The sequence below is a fragment of the Gasterosteus aculeatus genome, unplaced genomic scaffold (genome assembly GCF_964276395.1).
Source record: "Gasterosteus aculeatus unplaced genomic scaffold, fGasAcu3.hap1.1 HAP1_SCAFFOLD_24, whole genome shotgun sequence".
In the NCBI taxonomy this organism is placed as follows: Eukaryota; Metazoa; Chordata; class Actinopteri; order Perciformes; family Gasterosteidae; genus Gasterosteus; species Gasterosteus aculeatus.
The window spans coordinates 62,175-88,632 of record NW_027554883.1 but is presented as its reverse complement, the minus strand read 5'-3'; the positions used below and the strand labels follow the sequence as shown (position 1 = coordinate 88,632).

At 44.4% G+C, this 26,458-nt stretch overlaps 1 protein-coding gene and 1 long non-coding RNA gene across 2 annotated transcripts; both read right to left on the bottom strand.

Annotated features, from left to right (window-relative positions):
- Positions 1–18,899: 18,899 nt before the first annotated feature.
- LOC144392631 (uncharacterized) lies at positions 18,900–20,235 on the bottom strand. The gene is made up of 2 exons (XM_078098014.1): positions 19,783–20,235; positions 18,900–19,629 (listed from the first exon to the last, which is right to left on the bottom strand). Exons 1-2 carry the CDS (start codon positions 20,129–20,131, stop codon positions 18,965–18,967), a joined length of 1,014 nt encoding a protein of 337 aa, XP_077954140.1. The 5' UTR covers positions 20,132–20,235; the 3' UTR covers positions 18,900–18,964.
- A 4,197-nt stretch (positions 20,236–24,432) lies between these two features.
- Positions 24,433–26,207, bottom strand: LOC144392630 (uncharacterized). The gene is made up of 4 exons (XR_013456012.1): positions 26,061–26,207; positions 25,794–25,941; positions 25,492–25,593; positions 24,433–25,164 (listed from the first exon to the last, which is right to left on the bottom strand). It is a non-coding gene; the product is annotated as an uncharacterized LOC144392630 (long non-coding RNA).
- Between the last annotated feature and the right edge of the window lie 251 nt (positions 26,208–26,458).

Here is a 26,458-nt window from a genome sequence, read left to right as displayed (position 1 = left end):
CAATGGTTAATTGCACCGGGTGAGTAACTGTTACAGCATGGGATTCGAAAGCCAGTGGCGTGGACGGTGGAAGAGGGTAAATAGAAAAGCTCCATTTGGGTGAAATGACTAGACCTGTGCCACTACCCCTACCAGTGGGCCTGAGTGTATGGCTGAAGGAGAAGGCGGAGCAGAGAGCTACTGGGGTGGATGTGTTCTCAGGTGTGATCCAGGTCTCGGTGAGAGCGAGGATGTCAAGCGACTGCTGGATAGGGAAGCCGGAGATGAAGTCTGCCTTGCAAGTAGCTGACCGGCAGTTCCAGAGGCCTCCTGTGTAGAGGTGCTGGACGTGTGTGGAGCGGGTGGGATTGGTGAGAGGAGAGCGGATCTAGCCCGAGGCCTGTAGTATCTGCGGGAAGAGATTCGAACAGGTACAGGTAAAGGGGTCAAACACATTATTGAAAATAGCAGAAGGAGGCGCCGCATTCAGCCGCCCCGAAGACTCCCACGAAAGACTCCCTGGTCTTTGTCCTGCTCGTCTTCGTGCTGCGAGATTATGCTAACGCATCACTCAACCTGTAGTTACAGTAAGTACTTCCTCGTTAGTGGAAGTCAGCGACGGCAGCCCTGACCACTCCCCCGTCGTTTAGGAGACAAAAGGTTGATTGCCCTCGACAGAAACACCTCAAATTGCAAAACACCAATTGGTTGACACCCTAAATCAGTGAACAATCCCCATGTGGTGTTTTGACAAACAGAGTTTAAGGATTCAAGTCTTATTTGATTCAGAAGAGAAGGCAAAACAGACTTAGATCAGATCAAACCCAGCAGAGTTAGGAGGGCACACTGGCAGTTAACTTAATAGTACAGTCTAGGACACCAACTGGCACTAAAAAAGTGAGCTTAAGCTCACTTAAGAGCTTAAAAGCTTAAGCAAACTAGCAACCAAGATAACTTCAAACAGATATAACTGGCAGTAAAACGGCAAGAACTAAAGCAAATCAGCAATCAAATTAACTTAAGCCACTAGAATCAACAACAAATTTAGCAGACTAGCTTGGTTTAAAGTCCCAGCTGATCCAGTTCCACAGGAGGAGGCAACCATCACCCTTTTTAACGCATTGAGACTCAGGGGTTACTCGAGGCGCTTCCTTAGAACGATCAAGGTGGAGGTTGCCGAATCCTTCAGGAGCGGCAGCAGCAACCTACGACCATCAACCCAGTCCCTCGTCCCTTTTAACATAGAACAGTTGCACACACAACTTTTTTAAATACTATTAAACAGAACTTTCAGGGGACGAGGGGACACTGTCCCGCCCTGGAGGACACTCGAGTGATCTCCGCCTTTCGTCAAAACAAGAACCTCAAAGACATCCTGGTCCACACCAACTTAAACGAGAGAACAGAAAGGAAGCTCTTCGAGATCTGCTTTATTCGTCTCCCCCACATTTTTAACCACCAATCTAGAATCGGTTATAACATTGGGCAGGTCCTGCGACAGGACCTTTAGCAGACGCTTTTATCCAAAGCGACTTACATTACACTTTAAACCCATGGCTTTTTCACATTTTTGCCCGGGGAGCAATTATGACCGTTTATGGCACTCATTCTTAACCCAGTGTTCCCTACGCTTGCATATTTTCTTACCCCCTCCACCTTTTCAGCACTTATTTTATTTATTTACAGATTACAAATTTTCATTTTTAAGATGTGGTGTATTTATATTCATGTATTTTTTTAAGGGAACACCGGTGTTTCACTTCGTCTATCTTTTTCCCATCCCACTTTTATTCTTTATCCTACCAAAACGTCCAGATTCCCCCGTTCCCCCCACCTTTTGTTTGAACTATTTCCTTTAATTTTCTACCGCTCAATTTGTTTTCCCTCTCCTCCTGCCCTGCCATCACTGCCCTGCCATCCCACGGTCCTTTTTAACCTCCATCTAAATCAGGGGTGGGCAATTATTTTTCCCAGGGGGCCAAATGAGAAACTAAGAACTCAATTATGCGTAATATACATTTTATTTCTATATAAAAATCAGAAAATGGCATTCTTTTGACCGCTAGTAAGAGTGTATGTTATTATTTGGCAATTAAAAGGTGAGGTTAGCTTTCAAAAATATAGTTTATAATTTAAACAATGTGAAACATTTGACTCATTTTCAGAATCAACCCGCGGGCCATACAATGCCCAGGTCTGATCTAAAATGATTCAAATTTATTTTACCTCCTTGTTTTATACCTTTTTTGTTTTAGGTTTTTAAACCATCCTTTAATCACAGTCCCCCTTGTGCCAGTACCCCCGTGGCCCTCTTCACCATATAACCTAACCCTTTTTGTTTATTTATTAATATATATTTGTGTGTGTGCATGTATATATTTTTTGGAATAATTGTACCGTTGGACTATACGGTTTTGATTATTGTGACGTCATTATACTGGAGATTGGGACGGGTGTTTATAACCGCTTGATCGACTTATTTCATCTGTGTATCCTACCGTAAATTATGGCACAGGGATTGGTCACGCCCGCCATCTTTGCTACCGCTAAATGGACCGGACTCTCTTTTTCACGACCGTAGGTGTAACACTTGCGCTCAGTATTCCAGTTTTCTGAACAAGTGTTTAGCCTGAAGAAGGATACTATTGTATCTGAAACGTTTCTATTTTTATGACTTCTTCAGTTTGTTGATTTTAGTTTTGCTCGCGATGCTGCTATGATGACGTCCAAGACAACAGGAATGCGTGGCGTCCCATCAACCGGGGATCCCATCAAAGACCGACCGAGCCCCGTCTTTTTGCCCCCCGATTCCAACGGCCTACATACAATTTTAATAACAATGACATTATTTAAGACAATCATCAGAACCAAAAAATGAGGGCGCTCCTGAGAAGCCCAGATCTGATGACCCGCTCTTCACACATGAATGCCGTATTCTGCACAAGATCGCTAAGATGACTCAGCAGCTAGCCACATCAAACCAACCATCCCTACTACAGCTACCCAGGTGCTTATAGATGGAAATGCTAAGAACTGGTAGCACACCACGCTGGTCATCTTACAAGACCATTATGAGGCGGTGATAAAGGGGGAAATCTTGAACCTGTACAGACTTGTAATGTGCGGTCCTTGGGGGAACGTGGAAAGACGAGGAAACAGCGTGGCGTTTTAAAAGGTCTTTATTTCACAGGTCTCTATATTACCTTAACCGACGTGCGTCCGGCTCCAGCTTCTCCGCCAGACTCTGTCTGCAACAGTGACCCAGACCGACCCGGTGAGGCATCCTTTGATGCGCTTGAGACCCGTCGATGCAGTACAGCCGTCAGGTATGCCTCCCACACACACAGTCGGGGCCCAGCCACGCTCAGAACCAGCACCGCTCAACGTAGCAGCATCAGAGCCCCGTGCTGTCGTGGCTCAGGTCCATGCAGAGCCAGCGCAGCCCCTCGGAGCAGCGGTAACGCCCGTGACAGCTGCCACTCAAACTGTGGGGGCCCAAGTCCACTCAGAACCGAGGGGCGCAGAATTGATCGTGGTGACGCCCCTTCTCCTGCGGCATCACCTCGGGCCCCCAGCACTCCGCCAGTGACCAAACGACCCTATGAAAGACACAGGAGTGGAGTCTCCATGTGACCAAATAATCATAGGAGATTCAAACGTCTGCAAACCCCCAGCCCACGACTACGAGCATCTCCAGATTGATGCTTTTCCAGGGGCCACGTTCAGGAATGCTGAACTCCTGATGGAGAAGACCACCTGTGAGGTAACTGTGGAAAAGGTCATTTTGGATTTGGGATTAATAACTGGGTCCAAAAGACCCGCGAGACTGACACTTTGTCAACATAATTGAAAAGGACTCCAAATCCCAGACAATTCGATTTTAATTACTATTGATATAGACAGTCTTTATACAAACATTGACATAAAAGAAGGCATACAGGCCGTGAAGAATGCAGAATCACCCCAACCAAAAGAGACCAGATAAAAAGCTCCTACAGGTACTGGAATTAAATTTGACCCAAAATGATTTTGAATTTAATGGGGAATTCTTCCTTCAAATCAAAGGGACAGCAATGGGGAAGAAGTTTGCTCCTGCATATGCAAATAGTTTTATGGCTGAGTGGGAGGACACAGTCCTGAAAAAAAACACTATTATTACAGATATTTGGACGACATCTGGCCTCACTCTAGAGACGGTTTTGAGACCTGATAATCAAAAGTTATTTTCATGGGCTTAGTTGGGGGTTTGCTGTCTTGTCTTGATTGAAGAGTTAGGTAAGGGGGTAAGCAGGATCTGCCAAGCAGGCAGACACGAGTCTGACAGGATGGGGAGTCAGTTTATGTCCTGGCTGAGGAATGTAAGGTCTGCGGGTCAACTAGAAGATTTACCAGCCAAAGGGGGGTTAGAGACACACCAACACTATTCAACATACACACTCTGTTTACGATGTTTACGTTAAGTCAGGAGTCTGGACATTGGAAGTGACCGGATCTTAGATGCGGGAGGTGGAAGGTCCTCCTCTACGCCAGTTTAGGGCCAATAGAAATCTTTCCTTCTCTGTCTTTCAAGGGTTATAAAACATGATGTTCTTGCTGATGTTAGTTAGTTGTTCTTCTGGCCTGTGTGCTGCCTGAACTGCTCCTGCCTTTGCAAACGCAGCGCTGATACTTGACCTGTGATCTGACAAATACATTTTCCAGAACGAGAGAAGTTATTCGGCTGAATTTTTGATAACCCCGACCAGGCTCCAAATCTTGAACACGTATTCTTACAGACCTTTCTGTGCATCCTCAACAATCATAACCCATCAGTCAAGATTAAATCAGAGCAATTCGCCTCTGTTGACTTTTTGGACACCACTACATTTAAAAGTAACACATTTAATCAAACCCACACACTAAAGTTTTTTAAGGAGACGGACACACACGCTCTGCTCTTTAAGACAAGCTTTCACCCTAAACACACACATGCAGGCTTAATCAAGTCACAATTGTTGAGGTTTCACAGCACATGCAGCAGAGAGGAGGACTTTCATGCAGCAGTCAAGGTGCTTTTTCACGCTCACTGGTGGGCCGCAAAGGTACTGCAGGTGGGCCGCGAGAGGTCATTTACAACTAGAAAATGCATTCCCTGCTGAAAATGCGTTGGAATGCAAATGGAAGCAATTATTTAAAATAGCTGAAATTACAGAAAGTTGAAGTGAATTTGAATACATTTGCTGAAAATACAGATTTGGGAGAAGCTGCATGGAATTTCAATAGATTTGCTGAAAAAGCAGAAATGAAAACAGCTGAAATAAATGTGAAATATTGTAAAAAATACAGAAATTAATATTAAAACATTGCTGTTAATACAGGCATAAGAAAAGCTGAAATTATTTTAAAGACCTGCTGAAAATACAGAAAGTGGGAAAGCTACATTTCAATAGAATTTCAAAAAAATAAATATAAATAACAAAAGCTGAGATGAATAAAAATAGGTTTTAAATGGTTTGTAGTAATATTAGTAGTGTATTAGTTATAGTTGTAATTGTGGTAGTAGTAGTACTAGCAGTAGAAGTCGGTTTAGTATCAATAGCAGTAGAAACAGCTGGAATACTAATACTATTAGCCATAGTAGTAATTGTAATAACATTAGTAGTAGTTGTAGTATTAATAGCAGTAGAAATACTAGTAGTATGGTAGAAGTATCAGTTGTAGTACTAGAAGTACTAGTAATATTTGTAGTGGTTGTAGTAGTATTTGGAAGAGCAATACGTATTTCAACAAACCACTTCATTCTGAGCTTCATGGTTAAGGTACAGATAATCATTGAGGCTTTTATTTTGTAATTAGAAAATGCATTTCCTGCTGAAAATGTGTTAGAATTCAAAAAGATGAAAGCTGAAATGAATATTTAAAAATAGCTGAAGATACAGAAAGTTGAAGGGAATTGGAATACATCTGCTGAAAAGCTGAAAATAATTGCTGAAAATACAGAAATGGGAGAAGCTGAAGAGAAAAGAAGACAGAAATAATAAGCTAAAATTCATTTAAAAAACCCGAAATGTACCAGCAAGCCAAAAAACTGAAATGAATTTAAAAAATGCTCATGGTATAGAAATGATAAAGTACCAGCAAGCTCAAAGATTAAATTAATTGAAATTTCCAATGGCTTTGCTGAAAAAGTGTTAATGCCAAGAAGTCAAGACCAGCACTCCACTAACCAGCACCAAGGAAACATAATATTTGAATTTCAAAAGTGGCAGTGTGGAAGATGAACTGCAGCATTTAACAAAGCTAAGAGCTGAAATACAACACAAAAGCAGCCGAAGGCTGCACTGTTAAACTGTAGAAGTACTTGAAGAAGTGAAACTGAACTGAAATCTAGCATCAGAATCAGCAGAAATAGCATTCAGGAGTAATATTAGCATTATTAGTATCAAGGGCTGCAGTAGTAGCAGTCGCAGTAGCAGCATTTGTTTATCAATAGTAACTGTAGCAGCAGCAGGTGTAGTCGTGAAAATCAGTAGTAGTCTCAGTGTTGTATCGAGTATAAAGCAGACAGTGACCTCATTGCAAACATTTTATTTGTTTACATTTAGAATACAATTTTGTGAATAAATATTAAAAAAATAATTAAAACAGTAATTAGTATTAGCATGTCAAGACTAACATACAGAACAGCCTAATATATTGCTCATGCAAAAATATAAATCACTCGATTTTATTGAGGAAAAACAATAGCAGTTATAAAAATGTCAATAAAGATTCTCTGTACACGTGGAAATGAAAACTGCCAAAGTAAAAATGGTTTTCTCTTTGTATATTTAATTTTTCAAGTGAGGATGACTTATTAATCTGGAATAGGTTACAGTTAAATTGATTCATCATAATTTAAGTGCTCTCAAGTGAATTAAAAACAAAGAATTGGAAATAAAAAAAAGGAAATTTATCAACACAGTTTTGTTAACTGGAGACGATGCCCCGGCCCCCGCGAAGCGCATGTTCTCTCACCCTCCGCATCGCCTCGCCTCGATGCAGCGTCCGGTCACGGCGCCGTGGCTGGAGCAGTGGCTCGCGGTGGGATACCTGGTTGATCCTGCCAGTAGCATATGCTTGTCTCAAAGATTAAGCCATGCAAGTGTAAGTACACACGGACTGTACAGTGAAACTGCGAATGGCTCATTAAATCAGTTATGGTCCCTTTGATCGCTCTCACGTTACTCGAATAACTGTGGCAATTCTAGAGCTAATACATGCAAACGAGCGCTGACCCTCCGGGGATGCGTGCATTTATCAGATCCAAAACCCAAGCAGCAAACCCCGGCCCGACTGAAGATGCCCATCCGCCAAAAATACATCGCATGGAGGAAAGTCCAACACCAACACCTCGCAGGGATCCAAGCAGCAGATGAGGAGGCTCCACTACGCCCGGATGCAGGCCCTCTACGCAAGGAGGCGCTCTGAAGCAGCGAAGACCGCCATCGAGTGCACGTGGGATAAGCAATGTGCCGAAGTTCGCACCTGATGAAATTATCTCTTACTGGAGAGGAATTCTAGAGGGCCCTAAAGTTGAGGACGGGAGGTGCCCTAACAGGCGTCACCCAATCATCCGAGAGGCAGTGGCACCAGTAACTGAGCTTGGGGCCACTGCCCTCCTGAAGGAGCTACCACTATCTGCCCCCGGGCCCGACGGAATCTCCAACGCGGAATTGAAGCTGAAGGATCCCGGAGGACATTGCCACCCTGCTTAATGCGGTGCTCTACATGGGGAGGCCCCCTAGCACGTTCCCGGAGAGCAGATCAATCTTGTTGTCAAAGAATGATAACCCTGCGAACCCTGGAGAATATCGCCCCATCTCAGTCAGCAATGCCTACTGCCGCCTATTCCATCGGCTCATGGCCCAAAGACTCGGCTGCCATTACACCAGTCGCAAAAGGCGTTTAGGAAAGTTGCCGGAACTGCTGCCAACTTGGCGATCCTGCAGACGGTTATGAGGGAGGCTAAAAGGAGGGTCCAAGGCCTATACCTTGCCTTCATCGACCCAAGAAAGGCTTTTGACAGTGTCGCCCACCTCCTAAGGGTGGCACTGGAGGCCCCACTTCTGCGAATACCTAAAGGCTTACTATGCCCAAGGCTCTACAATATTGTATGGTGCCAAGATACAACTGGTGAATGGAGTGTGGCAGGGGGACCCCTTGTCCCCAGTGCTATTCAATCTGATTGTGCGCGAAGCCCTGGTAAGGGCGGAGGGCACTGGTGTTGGCTTCTGAATGTGCTCAGGGTACCTTCTGCAGACCATGGCCTTCGCAGACGACCTGGTCCTGTTCGCCTCTAGCAAAAGGGGCCTACAAACCTCCACGGACGAGGTCCTAGCCTGGCTGGCCACAGCTGGCCTGAAAGCTAACCCAGGGAAGTGCGCGACATTGGCCATGATAGCTGATGGGAGGAATAACAGGACACTGGTCGACGAGAGGCCATGCCTGCAGATTGATGGCGAGGACGTCCCTGGTATGAAGCCAAGCCACCTTTGCAAGTACCTGGCCGTCAAGGTCAGCGCAGCAGGAAAGGTCCAGACGCCAGAGGCTCGTATACGTCTCATGCTGGCAAACCTCCGGAGGGCGCCGCTTAAGCCGCAACAGCGCATTCACATCTTGAAGAACCACTTGATCCCGAAGGTAGCCCATCAGTTAGTGCTGCAGAGGGTAACTGCCAAATTACTGCTCGGACTGGACCGCATCGTGCGCGGGGAACTTCGGGGTGCGCTGAGGCTCCCAAAGGATACGCCCCTCGGGTACATGTATGCCCACCCCGCCGATGGAGGTCTAGGAACCCTGTGCCTACGCACGCTAATCCCAAGGCTCAGAGCGGCCCGAAAGGGCAAACTAGCCCAGTCTCAGGATGAAGACATACAAGCACTGTCGGGCCACCCGGACTTCCAATTCCTGGCACGGAGTGATCTCTCTAGATACCAGCATACGCTGATTAAGAACAAGGCAGACGAGAGACGGTTCTGGAAGGGCAGACTTTTAGACAGCCGGGATGGAGCAGGCCTAAGAAACATCGGCGAGGTGCCTGCTGCCAACCAATGGGTCACAGATGGGACCCGACTGATGTCCGGAGTCAACTACATAAAGGCCCTGAAGATCCGGGGAAACCTCTGGCACACCGGTGCTAGGGGATCCCGAGGAAGACCGCAGGAAACCCCCATGTGTGATGCCGGATGAAATGCCCGCGAGACGCTGGGCCACCAAGTGCAAAGCTGCACGAGGTCCCACGACGAGCGTTTCAAAAAGCATGACTGGGTCCACAAATGCTGCCTTAGGAAAGGAGCAAAGTGCCTGGTCGAGCCGTGGATCCCAACCATCGAGGGCCTGAGGAAACCTGACCTGTTAGTCAACACGGACCAACAAGTGATCGTCCTCGACACCACCATCGTGCCGGACGCATGCATTACTACCATGGCGGCCGCATACAAGCAAAAGCCTGACTATTATGATAAGGAAGACCTCAGGGCCTGGGTAGGAGGTCGTTGGAGCACGAACCCCTCTGATGTACGTTTTGGAGCGGTGGTCCCTGTCTAATACGATTACCAGGAGCTCCATGTCAGAAGCAACTGTAGCTCTTGGGAAGAGCCTTGAGTTGGGGATGGAATGATCGGACGATCGAGCCTGCCTCCGTGCAAAGTTTGAAGCGTGATTCCTTAAATGTCAATCCGGTTTTGGTGCACTGTTTTGGGATCTCTATTCTCAAATGTCCCTGTCTAATATGAGTTCCAGGAGCTCCATGTCAGCAGCAAGCGTGGCTCTTGGGCAGAGCCTTGGGTTGGGGATGGAACGATCGGACGTTCGCGGCTGCCTCCCGGCAAAGTTTGAAACGGCAAATCATCCCAATGGAATCCGACGAGGGTGCATCGTTTTGGGGTAAGTCCAGCAACAGAAGTGGTTCGTGGAGGTAAGCAAAGAGCTGTGTCCCTAAGCCGGGTTAGAGCCAGTTGTTAACTCAAGGTTAGGACACAAGCTTTGTAGGATTTGTTTTCCTATTAAATCTTTTGACAAGGCTCTTTGCACCAAGTCATGTTTTAGCAGCTGAAGATGACACACTTGATGGATTTCACAGTCTTTAACACTGGGCAGTCTCAGAAGAGTTTAGGTTATCCTAAGGATCGGTGTACACATGTGAAAAACCTTGAATAGACCTACCAGCTGAAACCCCATACTAATGACTCATTGGGATACAAATATGTCATTTCTTCAAGGTTAATTTGTTCGTATGCACGAGGCAATCAAACCGACTTTGACTAAGATTTTCATCCTTAATTTTCTCATATATCTGTTTTCTCATAAACTGACTGAAAAGGGACGGATGACATAAATAAATACAATCAACTAAAAAAATGGGACAAATCAAATACAGTAGAGATGAAACAAACAAAATAGACAGGTGTCCTGTAGTAATACTGTTCATGAGTTAGTAGTGTATGCTTTGAAGACCTGTAACATTATGACCTTTGACCTGTGCAGTGGCTGTAGATCCACTGCTCCAGTCATCACGTCAGGATAGTGTTACTATAGCTACATGGAGGAGGAGAGGCCTTAAAGACAGAAACAGGAGAAAATGTATTCATGTAGTTAAAAATGTAAATAGCACATTCAAGTAGTAAGACCACCAGGGGATTGTTTTGTTGTGGTCAGAGATATATTTAAAAAAATATCTAATAACAATTGTTACCATTTACAGCTGGTTTAGGGATGAGCTTGAAGCTGCATAAAGGTGGGGCTGTCACTGGGACAGTGATGACTGACGGATGACTCTTCCTTGCAGTCACACACCTGATCCTGACAAAAATAAAACAGGAAGTTATTGTTAGAAACTAAACTTTCTAAAAAGGTCTATAATTCACAGTAATGAAATACCTTGAACTCTGCTGCAGAGCAGATCAACATATACGTCCAGTGCAACTGAATACGCTGCGTGATGTTGAGCTTCTTTTATATGTTCAGCCCTCTCTGCAGTCCTGAGTGTCTTCACTGTGAAGTGGAGAAATCACAGAGGAGGAAGACCTGAAGGAAGAAGTGGATATAACATTAGAATGTTATACTGGATGTACAATTAGTGTTATTAAGAACATTGCATTCATACAAAATGAATACGTGAATGAACAAAATTAAAACAAAACATTAGAAATCACATATGAAATAAGAAAACAATACCTTATCATCTGTTGTGAAGAAACCTCAACACTGGCAGGGAGAACACACATCTCTGTGGTCCAGCAAGTGTCCACTGATGATGAACAGTTAACACGGTGCTTCAACATCTGCTCTGCTGCTGCAGTGGTGGTAGGATGTCCTGGTCGGTATGAGCTGAGCCAGACAGGAAGTGAGGCAAATACAGGCAGGTGTTTTCTCGTCCTTTGCTTTGAAGAATGACGGGGACAGGCAGGAAGTCAAATGTGTCCCTATGAGGTCTAACTGTGATGGGTCCAAGGTTGATTGACAGTTCAGTTGGTGCTGCAGTCTTTGGCATGTCTTAGATGCTGTGAGCTGATCCTCACAGTGCAGAAGGAGGTGAGGCCAAGACTGGAAGGTGTTTTTACAGAGGACAAGGGAGGACTGTGTCTCCTGTCCATCAGAAAGGAAACTTAACACTACGGAGAACACATGATAATTCAAATTAAATTAATGGGGATGGAAGTGTGGGGTTTCAGCTGGTAGTTACATCAGAAAGTATGTGTTACATCTAGAACACATACTTTCTGATGAGCGTCTGCTACACTAAATGTCAGCAGCTGTGTACAATGCATTTTACATTGTATACAGCTGCTGAAAGAGTTTTGGCCTGTGCATTTATCAACCCTGAACCAAACCCACCCTGATAAATGCACAGGCCAAAGTGTTAGAAATGTTGTTAAAAATAACATGGTTACCTGGAAAACTATATGACAAATAATATTATCCAATACTGTGAAAACTAAAATTAGACCATTCTACAATCTTATTACAGTGCAACAACTAGTTTGACCAGATGATTCAGTTTTCTTTACATTGATGATTACATAATCCCAGACTAACAACAATGTGGTATTGTTAAAAAAAAAAAAAAGTATATGATTCTCAGTAGATTTTGGTCTTACCTGACATGACAAGACCTGTTGGAGGAATGTAGACAGAAAACATAATTATGACTGTTGAAGTGAATATTTTTACTGTACCAGAATGAAGGCCCTGCTTTGGTGGAGAGATGTAAATGGCTGCACAGAGGATCCCCCTCCCCTGGGTAACTGGAATAAAATCACTGTATATACAATAAAATAAAGGTTAAGTACATTATTTTATTTTTTTAAAACTCAGCTGATACCTTCGTGGACTGTTAGATGACATGACACAGTAAACAGGGTTGTGATAACTGTAATAGGTTCTCATCACACCAGAGTGGAGACAGCGTTGTGGTTGAGAGATGAAAATGAGGTCCAGCAGTGTGTTCTTATTAGTGGTTGCATTAGTGATGACTTGTGCAAATCCTCTGGACTGGAAGAGCTCAAGGATTGGCTTACCAGTGTTGGAGAAGAGATTCTCGTTGAAATCACCACAGACAATGATGGGCTGACACTCCATGATCTCCAATGAGTCCAGCAGGCTCCCCAGGTTGGACAGGAATGATCTCACACTGTACTCTGGAGGTCTGTACACAGCTGCAATCAGGGCTCTCACTGGGGCTTCTACCTTCAGAGCCACAAACTCAAGATCGGTCACATTATGTACGTACTGTTTCTCACGCACCTGAATGTGGCTTTTCACATAAACAGTAACTCCACCACCACCTCTGTTGGCTATTTGTGGAACATTTGTGTAGGACAGGTGTCTATTGCGTTTGAACATGTTGTAGCCCTCTAAATGGAGACTCTCTGCAACAAAGGAGCCTTGAAGGTGAGTTTCTGTGAGACACAAAACATCTGCAAGACACATTTCATGATGGTTCCTGATGTCATTGATGTGCGCTGGCAAACCTTCCGTGTTATGGTGAACAATGGTCAGTGTCACGTCTGCTCGAGGTCTCTTTGATACGAAGAAGAGGCATCATGTCGTCCAATTTGACTTGTCTCATGGTCTCGAGGGCTCCAGTGATTCCTGGGTTGGCATAGATTTTACTCTCATCCAGATCCAGCATGTGCAGTCCACTGAGAGAGGTCACTCTACTGATAGCTACGTAAGCCATGCCAGGTTCAAAAATGTGTTTCAGTGACACTAAAGCTGATGTCCTTGTCATACCCTGGACCTTGTGTATCGTGCAGGCAAAGGCAAGTTTAACAGGAAACTGTCTGCGCACCACTCCTTTCTGTTTCAGATTGTCCTCTGCTCTCTCTATGTACACCACATCATCAGGGCCGCCCGGTGCTCTATTACAGTAATTCCTTCCAGCAGTTTGATCATCCATCTTGAGCCTGAGCATAGTGACATGTGCAACACAACTCTGTTCTGAGGTTATTACCCTGACTAGTGTAGCAAACGATCCATTCACCAATCCCTGAGACACGTCTATGTTTCTGATGAGCATGACTCGAGCACCTTCAGCTACGTTTAGTGTGTCTGGTAACTCATTTCTGTTTCCTTTGTATGGTTGGGCTTGTCGAAGCCATTCTTCCAGTTCGTGGGTCCTTCTTGTAGTCATCTGCATCGATCTTGGTGATATTAGAATGGAGCAGAGCTAATGTTACTGAGTTGTGTGAATCAACCTGTTTATTAGTTGCAAAGATGTGCAGGACATCAGGTGGACAAAGTGATGGTTCAGTGATGGTCTGTGACAACAAGGCTCTGTCTGCTTGAGACAACTCATCTGACTTTCCTTTCACACAGATCTTGTTCAACATCTGTGCAAAGGCAACATCATCCTTCTGCCGCATAATCTCAGTCAGGGTGATTGTCTGAAAGTGTTCCTGCCATAGGTCAATCTCACATGGCTTGTACACACAGAGGCTCTTGGACTGTCGCACTGGTGGTAGCTGATAAAAGTCTCCAACAGCTATTACTGACATTCCTCCAAAGGGTTTGGGACTACCTTTGATCTGTTTCAGTCTTGCATCTACATAGGCAAACAGGGGTTTTGACACCATGGACACTTCATCAATGATGAGGATTTCAGCATTTAAAAGTTCTGATCGGACTTCATCCAGTTGGTTACCAAGTCCTTGAAATGGAGGTTTCAGACTTTGTGGAAGCTTGAGCAGAGAGTGCAGTGTTGATCCTGATATATTAAAGGCTGCAGTTCCAGTGAAAGCTGTCAACAGGACCGTGGGGTTTGATATGTCGACCTCCTCAGAATGGCTGGGCAGTTTGCACAGTATCTTAGATGCTTCTGAGTAGATGCATTTAATGAGATGTGACTTTCCTGTTCCAGCACCACCATTGACATAAAAGAAAAACTGCTCAGGATTTAGGCCACAGACACGCTTTACGCACCAGTCTCTAACTGCATAGAACACACATGCTTGTTTCTGGTCCAGGTTCTGATACATTTGCCGTAGCAGTGTAGGGTCAAAGGCAGGAGGCTCTCTGATGGCTCTGGCTTCTGTTGCAGCATTAGCTTGCTTAGTGTATTCTGGAACATTTTCTTGAACATTTTCATGATCTGGCTCTCTTGCCTCCAGTTTTTCGATACATTCCAACCTTTCCACTTCAGATTCTGGAGCCATATTGCACCATTCATCAATCACTCCTCTGTTCTGTTCAAATTCTTCCACTGCATTCTCAATGTCCTCGCTGTTTTTCTCATATTTGTCTTTGTTTCGTTTCACAATGGATCAGGAATCAGGAAACATTTATTAGTAAAATATGCCAAACATACAAGGAATTTGTCTTGGCGGTTAGTGCGTGACAGTAGACAGACGAGACAGCAGTGCACAAGTAATAAAATAAAGTAAAATGAAATGCTAATGCAATGGGTTAGTAGAATAAGGCTATGGGTTAGTATAAAACAAGGGAATAAAGTTAAAAATTTTAAATATTAAAAAAGTTAAAAAGAAAAATATTAAGCATAAAGTGCACTAACGAACAAGTAACAAACAAGTAACAAAGTGACGAGTGACGACAAAGTGATGAATTACAGTTAAAGTGACATGTGCAGTGTGAAGGGGAGTGACCGGTGGGATGTTATAGTCAGTCAGTGGGGGACCGGGCTCTGTTGATGAGCCCGACTGCCGACGGGAAATGTGATGGACATACTCCATAGGATGGTCAGAACCTGGCAGTTGGACACAACAACTCTTGTAGAAGGACTCGTACGTGGGGAAATGCCGTCTTTACAGTTCCAGGTCTGATCGGTGAGGAATGTACAGTTTCAGTAATGTGCCATAGAACTTCTCAGGATATTTTTCCTGTGAGCAGCGGTAAAATCTGATGATGGCGGGCTTATCGGTTTTACGCTTTTGCACAAATCCCATGTCATTGAGGAGGGGCAACACATCTTTTCCTTTTTTCTGCTGGCCATAGACAATTCTGCAAGTAGCTGCGAAATCAGCCAAACACATCTGCTCAAACTCTGGTGTTTCTGGTCTGTATTTGTATTTGTCAGTCAAAGATGTCATCCACACATTTACACCACTAATGTGGTGTTCTCCAGGTAAGACATGGGGCGACTCATTTTCAGTGCGTTGTCATCTGTCGGTACGAATATGACACCAACACTTCATGTTTATTCCACATGCACGAGTCACACACTCCTGAGCACTGACCTCTCTCTTTTTAGAGTACGCCTAAATGATTTCCCTCATTTCATCACATTCATTGACGTGGTCTCTGATGGAGTTTTCAATGACTGTTTTGAGGTACTCAGAAAGTCCAGATTCCTTTTTGGTGATGTAGCTGGTGAGATACATGATGCACAAATATGCATTGAGAATATAACTGACATCAATATTGGCATCCCAGGCTTCCAGTAGATGTGCATTATATCCATTTACCCAGCAGTCTTTTGGTTCACGTTTCAGGATCACCGCACTGGATTTGTTGATGACGTTGAGCCGTGGATTCCTTTGGACCTCACTAGTAACGACTTCATGAACTTCTTCAATGATAAGATTCTGACTATCAAAGAGAAAATTGATGGTCTCCTGCCTTCAACCAGTGCCGACCTGTCCTCCGATGTAGGAACCTTGGATGCAGCAGTGGGCCCTGATGCCTGTTTGGATGCCTTCTCTTCCATCAACCTTGATCAACTGACTTCTTTATTTTCAAAGTCTAAATCTTCTACTTGTCTCTTGGATCCGATTCCGACCAAGCTGCTTAAGGAAGTTTTTCCTTTAGTTAACACATCCTTATTAGATATTATGAATCTGTCTTTGTTGACAGGACATGTACCACAGTCCTTCAAGGTAGCTGTAATTAAACCTCTTCTTAAGAAACCTACTCTTGCTCCGGAGGTGTTGGCTAACTACAGACCTATCTCTAATCTTCCCTTCCTCTCTAAGATCCTTGAGAAATCCGTCGCAAATCAATTATGTGACTTTCTACAAAACAATGCTTTGATCGAGGATTTCCAGTCAGGATTTCAAGCGCATCACAGTACAGAAACAGTGCTGGTGAAAATTACGAATGATCTTCTACTTGCATCGGACCAAGGACTCATCTCTTTTCTTGTCTTGCTGGACCTCAGTGCCGCATTTGATACCATAGACCATTGTATCCTGTTGCAGAGACTAGAACATTTAATTGGTATCAAAGGAACTGCACTCAGCTGGTTTAAATCCTACTTATCGGATCGATCCCAGTTTGTGCTTGTAAACGGTGAATCCTCAAAGACTACCAATGTTGGTCACGGAGTCCCACAAGGTTCTGTACTTGGACCGATTTTATTTACCCTCTATATGCTTCCTTTGGGCGATCTTATCAGGAAACACCGCATAAACTTCCATTGTTATGCAGACGATACTCAACTGTATCTGTCGATCAAGCCAGAAGAGACGGACCAGCTAGTTAGACTTCAAGAATGTCTTAGAGACATCAAAACTTGGATGACCGGCAACTTCCTGATGCTAAACTCAGAAAAACGGAAGTTATCCTGATAGGTCCAGAGCGCCTTCGAAGCCAGCTGTCACGTGATACAATTTTCATGGATGGAATTGCTCTGGTACCCAGCAGCACCGTCAGGAACCTGGGAGTTCTCTTCGACCAGGATATGACCTTCAACTCGCATATAAAGAAGAGTTCAAGGACTGCCTATTTTCATCTACGTAAAATATAAAAAATCAGGAACTTCCTGTCTCAAAGTGATGCAGAAAAATTAGTTCATGCGTTTGTCACTTCCAGACTGGACTACTGTAATTCTCTGTTATCAGGCTGCTCTTGTAAATCTCTTACATTACATTACATGTCATTTAGCTGACGCTTTTATCCAAAGCGACGTACAATAAGTGCATTCAACCATAGGGTACAAACTCAGGAGAAGAAAGTGCAATTTCCTCAAATAAGCCAATTTACAATTTGCTATAGATGAGTGACGTTACAAGTACAATTTAAGTGCTACAATTCGTTAGTGTTTAGTCGAGGTAGAGTCTGAAGAGGTGTGTCTTTAGTTTGCGGCGGAAGATGTGAAGGCTCTCTGCGGTCCTGGTGTCTTCAGAGAGCTCGTTCCACCATTTCGGCGCAAGGACAGCAAAGAGTCGAGATCTAGTTGAGTGTTTTGCTCTCAGTGAGGGAGGGACGAGTAGTTTTGCAGATGCAGAGCGGAGAGTGCGGGTTGGGATGTAGGGTTTGACCATGTCCTGGATGTAAGCTGGACCCGATCCATTCACAGCATGGTACGTGAGCACCAATGTTTTGAACTGGATGCGGGCGGCCATCGGTAGCCAGTGAAGAGAGCGGAGGAGTGGAGTAGTGTGGGAGAATTTCGGAAGGTTGAAGACCAGTCGAGCTACTGCATTTTGAATGAGCTGGTCGAATGGCGGTGGCAGGGAGACCTGCCAGGAGGGAGTTGCAGTAGTCCAGGCGGGAGATGACAAGAGCCTGAATCAGTACCTGCGCTGCCTTCTGAGTGAGAAGGGGACGTATTCTCCTGATGTTGTAGAGCGTGTATCTACAGGATCGCGTTGTCGCGGCAATGTTGGGAGTCAGGGAGAGTTGGCTGTCGAGTGTGACGCCGAGGTTCTTAGCGGTCGAAGTGGGCGTTAGTACGGAGTTCCCAAAGTTGACTGTCAGGTCCTGGGTAAGCGAATCTTTTCCGGGAAAGAGAAGTAGTTCAGTCTTGTCGGGGTTGATTTTCAGATGGTGGGCGGACATCCACTGAGAGATGTCAGTTAGACAGGCAGAGATCCGAGCCGCCGCCTGGGTGTCCGAGTGAGGGAAGGAGAGAATTAGTTGGGTGTCATCGGCATAGCTGTGGTAAGAGAAGCCATGCGAGCGAATGACAGCGCCAAGAGAGTTTGTGTAAAGCGAAAACAGGAGGGGACCCAGCACGGAACCCTGAGGAACTCCAGTAGTAAGAGGACAAGGTTCCGACACAGATCCTCGCCAGGTTACCCGGTAGGTGCGACCATCGAGGTCGGACGAGAGAAGGGAGAGAGCAGAGCCTGTGACACCAAGTTCCTGAAGGGAGGAAATAAGGATCTGGTGGTTGACCGTGTCAAATGCAGCAGAGAGGTCCAGAAGGATGAGGACAGAGGAGAGAGAGGCAGCTCTAGCAGTGTGGAGTTGCTCAGAGACAGCAAGGAGAGCAGTCTCTGTGGAGTGGCCTTGAAACCTGACTGGTGGGGGTCAAGGAGGTTGTTACAGTGGAGATAAGAGGAGAGTTGATTAAAGATAGCACGTTCAAGGGTTTTGGACAAAAAGGTAAGAAGAGAGACCGGTCTGTAGTTGTTTTCTTCAGAAGGGTTGAGGGTGGGTTTCTTCAGGAGAGGGTTGACTCTTGCCTCCTTCAGAGAATTGGGAAAAGGAGGAGATTGGAGAAGATCGAGAAGAGTTTTTTGGGGTTAGAGAATGAGGATTCGATTTTGGATTGGTAGAAAGAGCTTTAGGCAGCAGAGATAGAAGCAGAAAACGAGGAGAGGAGAGATTGAAATTCGAGCAGGTCTTCAGGTCGTTTATATTTACGCCATTTCCTTTCCGACGCTCGCATGGTGGCTCTCATGGCACGGACCGGTTGAGACAGCCACGGAGCCGGAGGGGATTTGCCAGTCCGTCGTGTCGTAAGAGGGCAGAGAGAGTCTAGAGAGGAGGAAAGAGTTGAGAGGAGAGTCTCTGCAGCAGCGTTTGGATGCAAGAGTGAGAAGGAGTCAGTTGAAGGGAGAGCTGATAGAACAGAGGATGCCAGCGAGGAGGGAGAGAGGGAGCGAATATTGCGACGAGCCGGTATAGAGTTAGTCAATGAGGGAGGTTTGTTAGTTATAGAGTGTGGAAGGGAGTAAGAGATGAAGAAGTGATCAGACACATGAAGTGGAGTTACAGAGAGGTTAGTGGTAGAGCAGTTTCTAGTGAAGATGTAGTCAAGGTGATTGCCGGCTTTGTGAGTAGGAGGAGAGGGACTGAGTGACAGAGCGAAGGAAGAAAGTAGGTGTAAGAGGTCAGATGACTTCTCTGTCTGGATGTTGAAGTCACCCAGGAGGATGAGCGGAGGTCCATTTTCGGGGAAATTAGACAGGAGAATGTCCAGTTCTTCCAAGAAATGACCTAAGGAGCCTGGCGGACGGTAGAGGACAATGATGGTTAATTGTACCGGGTGAGTGATTGTTACAGCATGGAATTCAAAGGACAATGGGGTGGATGGTGGTAGAGGGTAGAGAGAAAAGCTCCATTTGGGTGAAATGAGTAGACCTGTGCCACCACCCCTACCAGTGGGCCTGGGAGTGTGGCTGAAGGAGAAGGCGGAGGAGAGAGCGGCTGGGGTGGATGTGTTCTCAGGTGTGATCCAGGTCTCGGTCAGAGCGAGGAAGTCAAGTGACTGCTGGATAGCGAAGCCGGAGATGAAGTCAGCCTTGCGAGTCGCTGACTGGCAGTTCCAGAGACCTCCTGTGACGAGGTGCTGGACGTGTGTGGAGCGGGTGGGATAGGAGAGAGAGGAGAGGTTACGATAGAGAGCAGATCTAGCCCGAGGCCTGTAGTATCTGCGGGATGAGATTCGAACAGGTACAGGTAAAGGGGTCAAACACATTATTAAAAATAGCAGAAGAAGGCGCCGCATTCAGCCGCCCCGAAGACTCCACGAAAGACTCCCTGGTCTTTGTTCTGCTCGTCTTCGTGCTGCGAGGATAAGCTAACGCTTCCCACGATTTCTAGTTGAATACTCCCTCGTTAGTGGAAGTCGGCTGTGGCTGCGTTGGCCGCTCCCCCGTCGTTTAGGAGACAAAAGGTCGATTGGCCTCGACAGAAACTCCTCAAAATGCAAAGCACCAATAGCTTGACGCCCTAATCAGTGAACAAACACCATGTGGTGTTTTGACAAAGTGAGAGTTTAAGGATACAAGTCTTATTTGCTTCAGAAAACAAGGCAAAACAAACTTAGATCAGGTCAAAACCTAGCAGAGTTAGGAGGGCACACTGGCAGTTAACTTAATAGTAGAATCTAGAACACAAACTGGCACTAAAAGACTGAAAGAGCTTGAGCAAACTAGCAACCAAGATTACTTCAAACAAAGAGAACTGGCCGTGAGACGACAAAAAGTAAAGAAAATCAGGAATCAAATTAACTTAAGACACTAGAATCAACAGCAAATTTAGCAGGCTAGCTTGGTTTAAAGAAAGAGATACTTAGTCCGATTTCAGGTCGCCTGGATGTCTGGTGGCCTTGTAGAAGAGATGCACACTTAAGCCTCTCATGTTGATTCAGAATGCTGCAGCATGTGAATTAACAAGAACTTAGAAAAGGGATCATATCACTCCTGTATTTACTTCTCTGCACTGGCTCCCTGTTAAATCAAGAATAGATTTTAAGGTACTTCTCCTCACCTACAAGGCACTTGCTGGTGAGGCACAGTCGTATCTTAAAGAGCTTGTAGCACCTTATTGCCCTACAAGGCAACTGCGCTCCATAGATGCTGGGTTACTTGTTGTTCCTATGGTTTTAAAAAGTAGGCTGGGGGCCAGAGCCTTCAGTTATCAAGCTCCTCTTTTGTGGAACCAGGTTCCACTTTCAGTCCGGGGGGCAGATTCGGTCAGCTCTTTTAAAGTAAAACTTTCCTCTTTGATTGTGCCTATAGTTAGGGCTGGCTCAGGTTAGCCCGGACCAGCCCTTAGTTAAGCTGCTATAGGCTTATTATGCCGGGGGAATTCTTAGGACACACCGAGCTCCTCTCTCACGCTCTCGTTCTACCATAATTCACGTTTTATTAATGCACATGACTAATTCAGCTTCTTTCCGGGAGTTTTTTTTGTGCTTTCTCCCCTATCAGGTCTCCGTAGATCGTGGTTCCTTCTGGACCCTGGTCCTGACACCTACCGTGGCCCTGCTGACGCCTGCTGCGGCCATCATCATCATCATTATTATTTTAGATATTAATCATATTACTGTACTCGTAAACCAACATTACCCTCTCCTAAAGTCTCTGTGCTCTGCCTCCCCACAGGCTCCTGTGGATGGTGGTTCTATCTGATGGTGGTTGTATGTGATGGTGGTTCTATCTGATGGTGGTTGTATGTGATGGTGGTTCTATGTGATGGTGGTTGTCCCTGCAGTGGTCCTGCTGTGCGCCTGGTTTACTACTCACAGTTACTTGAATCATTTGTCATATAATTGCATGTATTATACATAGTTCATTCTGTACACATGGCATCCATTGTAGTCTGTCCATCCCGGGAGTGGGATCCCTCCTCTGACATTCTCCCTAAGGTTTCTTCCCTTTTTTCCCTCTTGGAAGGGTTTTTTCATTTTTTGGGGAGTTTTTCCTGTGCCGATGGAGGGTTTCGGGACAGAGGATGTTGTATGTGTACAGACTGTAAAGCCCTCTGAGGCAAATTTGTAATTTGCGATTATGGGCTATACAAAATGAATTGAATTGAATCCTTCATACTCTTGGGAGTGTTAAGTTGCATTTAGCGAGTAGCTGCTGCAAACTGAGTGAGGCAGTTTCAGGTTCATTCAGCAACAAGTTCAGTGGTTGGAGCTTGGACTTTGCTATTTGCAGTTGCAGTGGAGCAACGCCCTCACCAGGTCTCGATATCATTGTCTTTCTGGAAGGTGGTTTAGGAAAAACAAATCTGCAACCAGAGCAGGGGCTTCTGAAACATGTCCGAGAGTGTTTTTTGCTGTGTATTTGCACCTTCTTGTACAGTTCAGGTTGTGTGAGTTGGTCAGGTAGCTGAGCTGTGATGTATTTGGAAACAAAAGCTGACACAGTGTGATCATCATCCTCCTCAAACACAGGTGCACCTTCTACCCATATGAGACAGTGAATGTGTGGACTTCCTCTGTGCTGAAACTCAACTCGGTAAAAGTAGTCAACGACTTTGCCAAGAGGCTGTGCAGGAGATAAGAGCACATCTCTGAATAAGGCCTCAACACGCTTATCAAACATGCACATTGTTGTCACAGGATTGCTTCTCAGAATGTCACACTTTGCTGACCAGTCGAGCCCTTCAAAGTTCACCACCTCACCTTGCTGTCTTTTTATTGCCTCAATCACTTCATGCCAACGCATCTCAGCTGCAGAAAATGTACAAAAAAATGTGGGAGTTCCCAACTGTCTGATCATGGCAAAAAGGTCTCGTGTGGTTTTCTCCCAGTAGGCTGGTGTTCCTCTCAGCGGCTGCATGAATCTGACTGCATCTTTGTTCCTCACCAGTTTCTCTACCTCTCGTTTGTTTTGCAGCATACCAGACGTTATTTTCCGTCCATCTCGAGTCATTGGCTTTCCTTTCCTCAACTATATCGTCATGCTGGATGTGGCCAAGTGTATTTCAGTCACAAACTGAGCAAAGAACAAGTAGTTTGTATCTCTGGCAAAACGATCATCCACACAGAAAAGCCTCGCTTTGAAATAACTGCTGGGTGTTACTTTCATACGTCTCCCTTCATCCAGTGTGTTTTGGCCTGTAGGGAACTGCACAGGGAAAGCCATCGCCTCAAGTTTAGGATTTTTGAAGAAACCAACTGGACTGTTACTTTCTGCAGGGGCAACAGAGTAGATTCCTTCACTGAAACATAAGATCTCCTCTGAAACATCACACGGCTGAAGACATGATTCTAGAGCAAAACCACCGTTAAGCATTTCACCTTCCTGTTCTTCATCATCTCTCTGCTGCTCTGGTTGTTCACCATCACAAGACAACATGTCAACATCCTGCTCTCCATAAAGCTCAGTTTCTGTCTCACACAGTGCACTTTTCTCACACATGTCAATTTCCTTTAAATCAGCATCATCATAGTCGTTGTCATCCATAGTGGCATCCTCGCCATCATCCTCATGCTCATCAGGGAGTGTTGGGTCACAAAGCTCGGCCTCATCTCTGATAGTGATGTCCTGATATTGTGGATGAATGCGTTTGAGTTTATGCAGCGCCTGCACTAGTTTAGACCAGGTGACAGTCTGGAACAGCTGATGTCCTCTGTAACACAATCGTCTCTTCAGCTTTACTCTCATCACTTGAGACTCACTTCTCAGTCTGGGTAACGCTTCCACTGTTTCCTGCACCTCAGACGGGACACAAACCACTTTGCTATGTATCGCTCTCTGGCGTTCTTTGGGAAGAGGAACGATCTTTGCAAACGCTATGCACTTGGCTATGAGATGTCTCTCCAATATGTTGAGGTCACACAGTTCAGGTGGAATGTCAGTGAGCTCCAAGTTGTTGGCTACAGCGAGTGTCGGCATGACTCCATCTTTAAGATGATTGTGGCAGGTGTGACAGATCCACTCTTCCTTTCTCTCATCAGGTACATTACACTGCTGTTCATCTCTGCACTGCACTGGAAAAAATGCCCCTCCAAAAATAAGTAAAAAAACAACAAATACGAGACGTTTTTGCTTGAAATAAGCAAAAAAATCTGCCAATGGAACTAGTGAAAATCGGCTTGTCAAGATTTCTTGAAATAAGATGTAATATTTAGGACTTTTGAGATAGGAATTGATCTTGAAATTAGCCAGGTAAACTTATTTTGAGCTATATTTTACTAGTATTAGAAAGTGTTGTGTATCATAATAAGCTTGAAATGCTCAAAAGTAGCTTTTTATTTTTTCACTGTTCATGGCATCCCTCTTATTTCAAGTGTATTTAACTCATTTAAAGTTCTAAAATAGTGACATTGTCCTAGATTTTAGACCACCACCAACTTGAAATAAGATTAAAAAGTGATTATTTAAGCATTTTAGGATAAAAAATGTCTTGAAGTTAGCTGGAAATACTCATATTATGCATTGTTTTACTCATAAGAAGTGCTTTTGTATCATAACTAATCTAAATTCAAGTGCTTTTAACTTAATGTTAGCTCTACAATAGTGATACTGTTCTAAATTTAAGACAAACGCATACTTCAATGAAAACAAGTTGTGCATTAAACAAACAAATATTTTATTTGCATAAGAAAGAGCATGCCTCTTTAGCTCTGAAATGCAGGAGGGAGCAAACAATTCTTACAATACAGTGCAGTCAGTCAGTTACACTGTGCCTGCAGCACCAGTCATGTTTTGGCGCAGTGTGTATGGCGCTGTAATAAAATACTAATAATAGTAAAAAAACATAGCAAAACATGACATATATGTGTAACACATGGATTACAGTCAGACATAATCATCTGACCTCTGTCTCCTCAATACACTTACAATGTGCTTATTATTGCAACAAGTTATGGGTCTTGGGCTAACATTAACATAAATATTTGACCACTGTGTCCCTCAATAGATCAACAACATTGTTATTATTGCGACCTTAACATTGGGAAACATTTGCTAAATAAGAATGGAAACGGCTTTACTTGCCAACAAAAGCTTTCCAGTCAGCCATGCCCTTCTTGAAAGATGGTGTGAGGTCTCGCTCATGGATTGTGTCCAAGAGAACCTCCGTTTTTATGACAGAGAGCAGAGTGGCTACGCACCTGGGGTAAGTAAGGTGTAGAGCATAATAGTAGGCCGTAAGGTATAAAACACCCTGTGTTACCTTGTCTTTTGGGAGCGTAGTTATCAGCACATCTCCTACAGCCAGGAGGCAGTTGGACAAACTCACAATAAGGACTGGGCAGGAGAGACGACGTTTCTTCAAATAGTCATTGGGGTCTTCTTTTTCCTTAAACACATAAAATGGACATCTTTCCATCAGGATAAAGAAAAATTCAGAGGAGGAGCTATGGTTTTCTTTTACATCAGTGATTTTAGTGGTACTTGAGGAGTCCAATATTTACTGAGGTGGCACACTGTCTAAGAAGCTTTAGAACCACAGATATAAAGAATATCAGAATGTGTCTGTGGGTCTACTGCAAAACATTGTGTTGCTTAACACACTGTATTTGAATCTATATAAATGTATTTACATTTGTTGGGCTAGGCCAGTCTTTTTAGGTCTTCACTAGGTCAATAAAAACTATTAACCAAGTAGTGCATTCATTTTGCTTACCTTGAGGACATGCACAAGAGCCTCACTCACATGTCCTAACTTCTTCAGAGGAGCAGATGAAGAGGGGGACAATGAAGGCAGCACACGTAGGATACTGAGAGCCTGTTCAATTGTTGAGGATAATATGTGTTACTTTTACACTTAGATAATACAAGGTCAAATCTGACCAACAGTTTACAACATCTGCTAAAATACAAAAAAAGTTACACAAATCATGGGATAGCCACCACAGATGAAAAGAAGACACTAGCACATAAACCTGCCTAATGTCCACCCTAATAACATCAAACATCATTGCTTACCTTTGTCCATTCCTACTGAGGGTTTCAGCAGCTTTTTCCACACACCAAAAAACTGCACCTTCTGGCAGAAGTCGTCCCATCTTCCCTTCAGCTCATCAATGTAATGGATGTTATTTTTGTCCAGAATGCGTTGAAGCTCCTCCATCACCTATCCAACATACAAATAAAGACATTTGACTGCATTGGGTAGGATACAGAAATTGGCATACAAGACATTGTTTTGTGTGGTGCCATGTTTTAAATTATGCTTAGTCAATAATGACTTACATGTCCAATGTCCTCTGGAATTTTCTTGTGTCTGTCCTCCTCGCAAAAAGAATCAATGAATGCTCTTCTGGCTGAAAATTCCAAATCCAGGAGCTGAGAGACGGACTCACGGTTTGGAGTTTTCTTCTTACGCAAAGATGCGGGCATCTTAGATGAAGGACAGAAATATACATAATTAAATACATGGCATTAATTCATAGAAATTAGTAACTTTATAAATAATATGGTAGCAATTAGTTTGAGTCTTCCAGTTTATTAGTCTTCCAATCAAAAGAAGTGTAAACTATGAACACCACACAATGGTAAATTTGTAAATGTAATGTTAGAACTCACATCTGGCATTGCTGCCCGAGTCTGGGGTGCTACTCCCTTCAGAAGGGAAGTCTTGAATGCTTGAA

What these genes read in the sequence shown, in the direction of transcription:
- LOC144392631 (XM_078098014.1), bottom strand. Translation starts at nt 20,131, where the DNA reads ATGCGGCGCCTTCTTCTGCTATTTTTAATAATGTGTTTGACCCCTTTA. An exon ending in CCACACTCCCAGGCCCACTG is followed by an intron (nt 19,630 to 19,782) that starts GTAGGGGTGGTG and finishes ACCGTCCGCCAG; the next exon opens with GCTCCTTAGGTCATTTCTTG.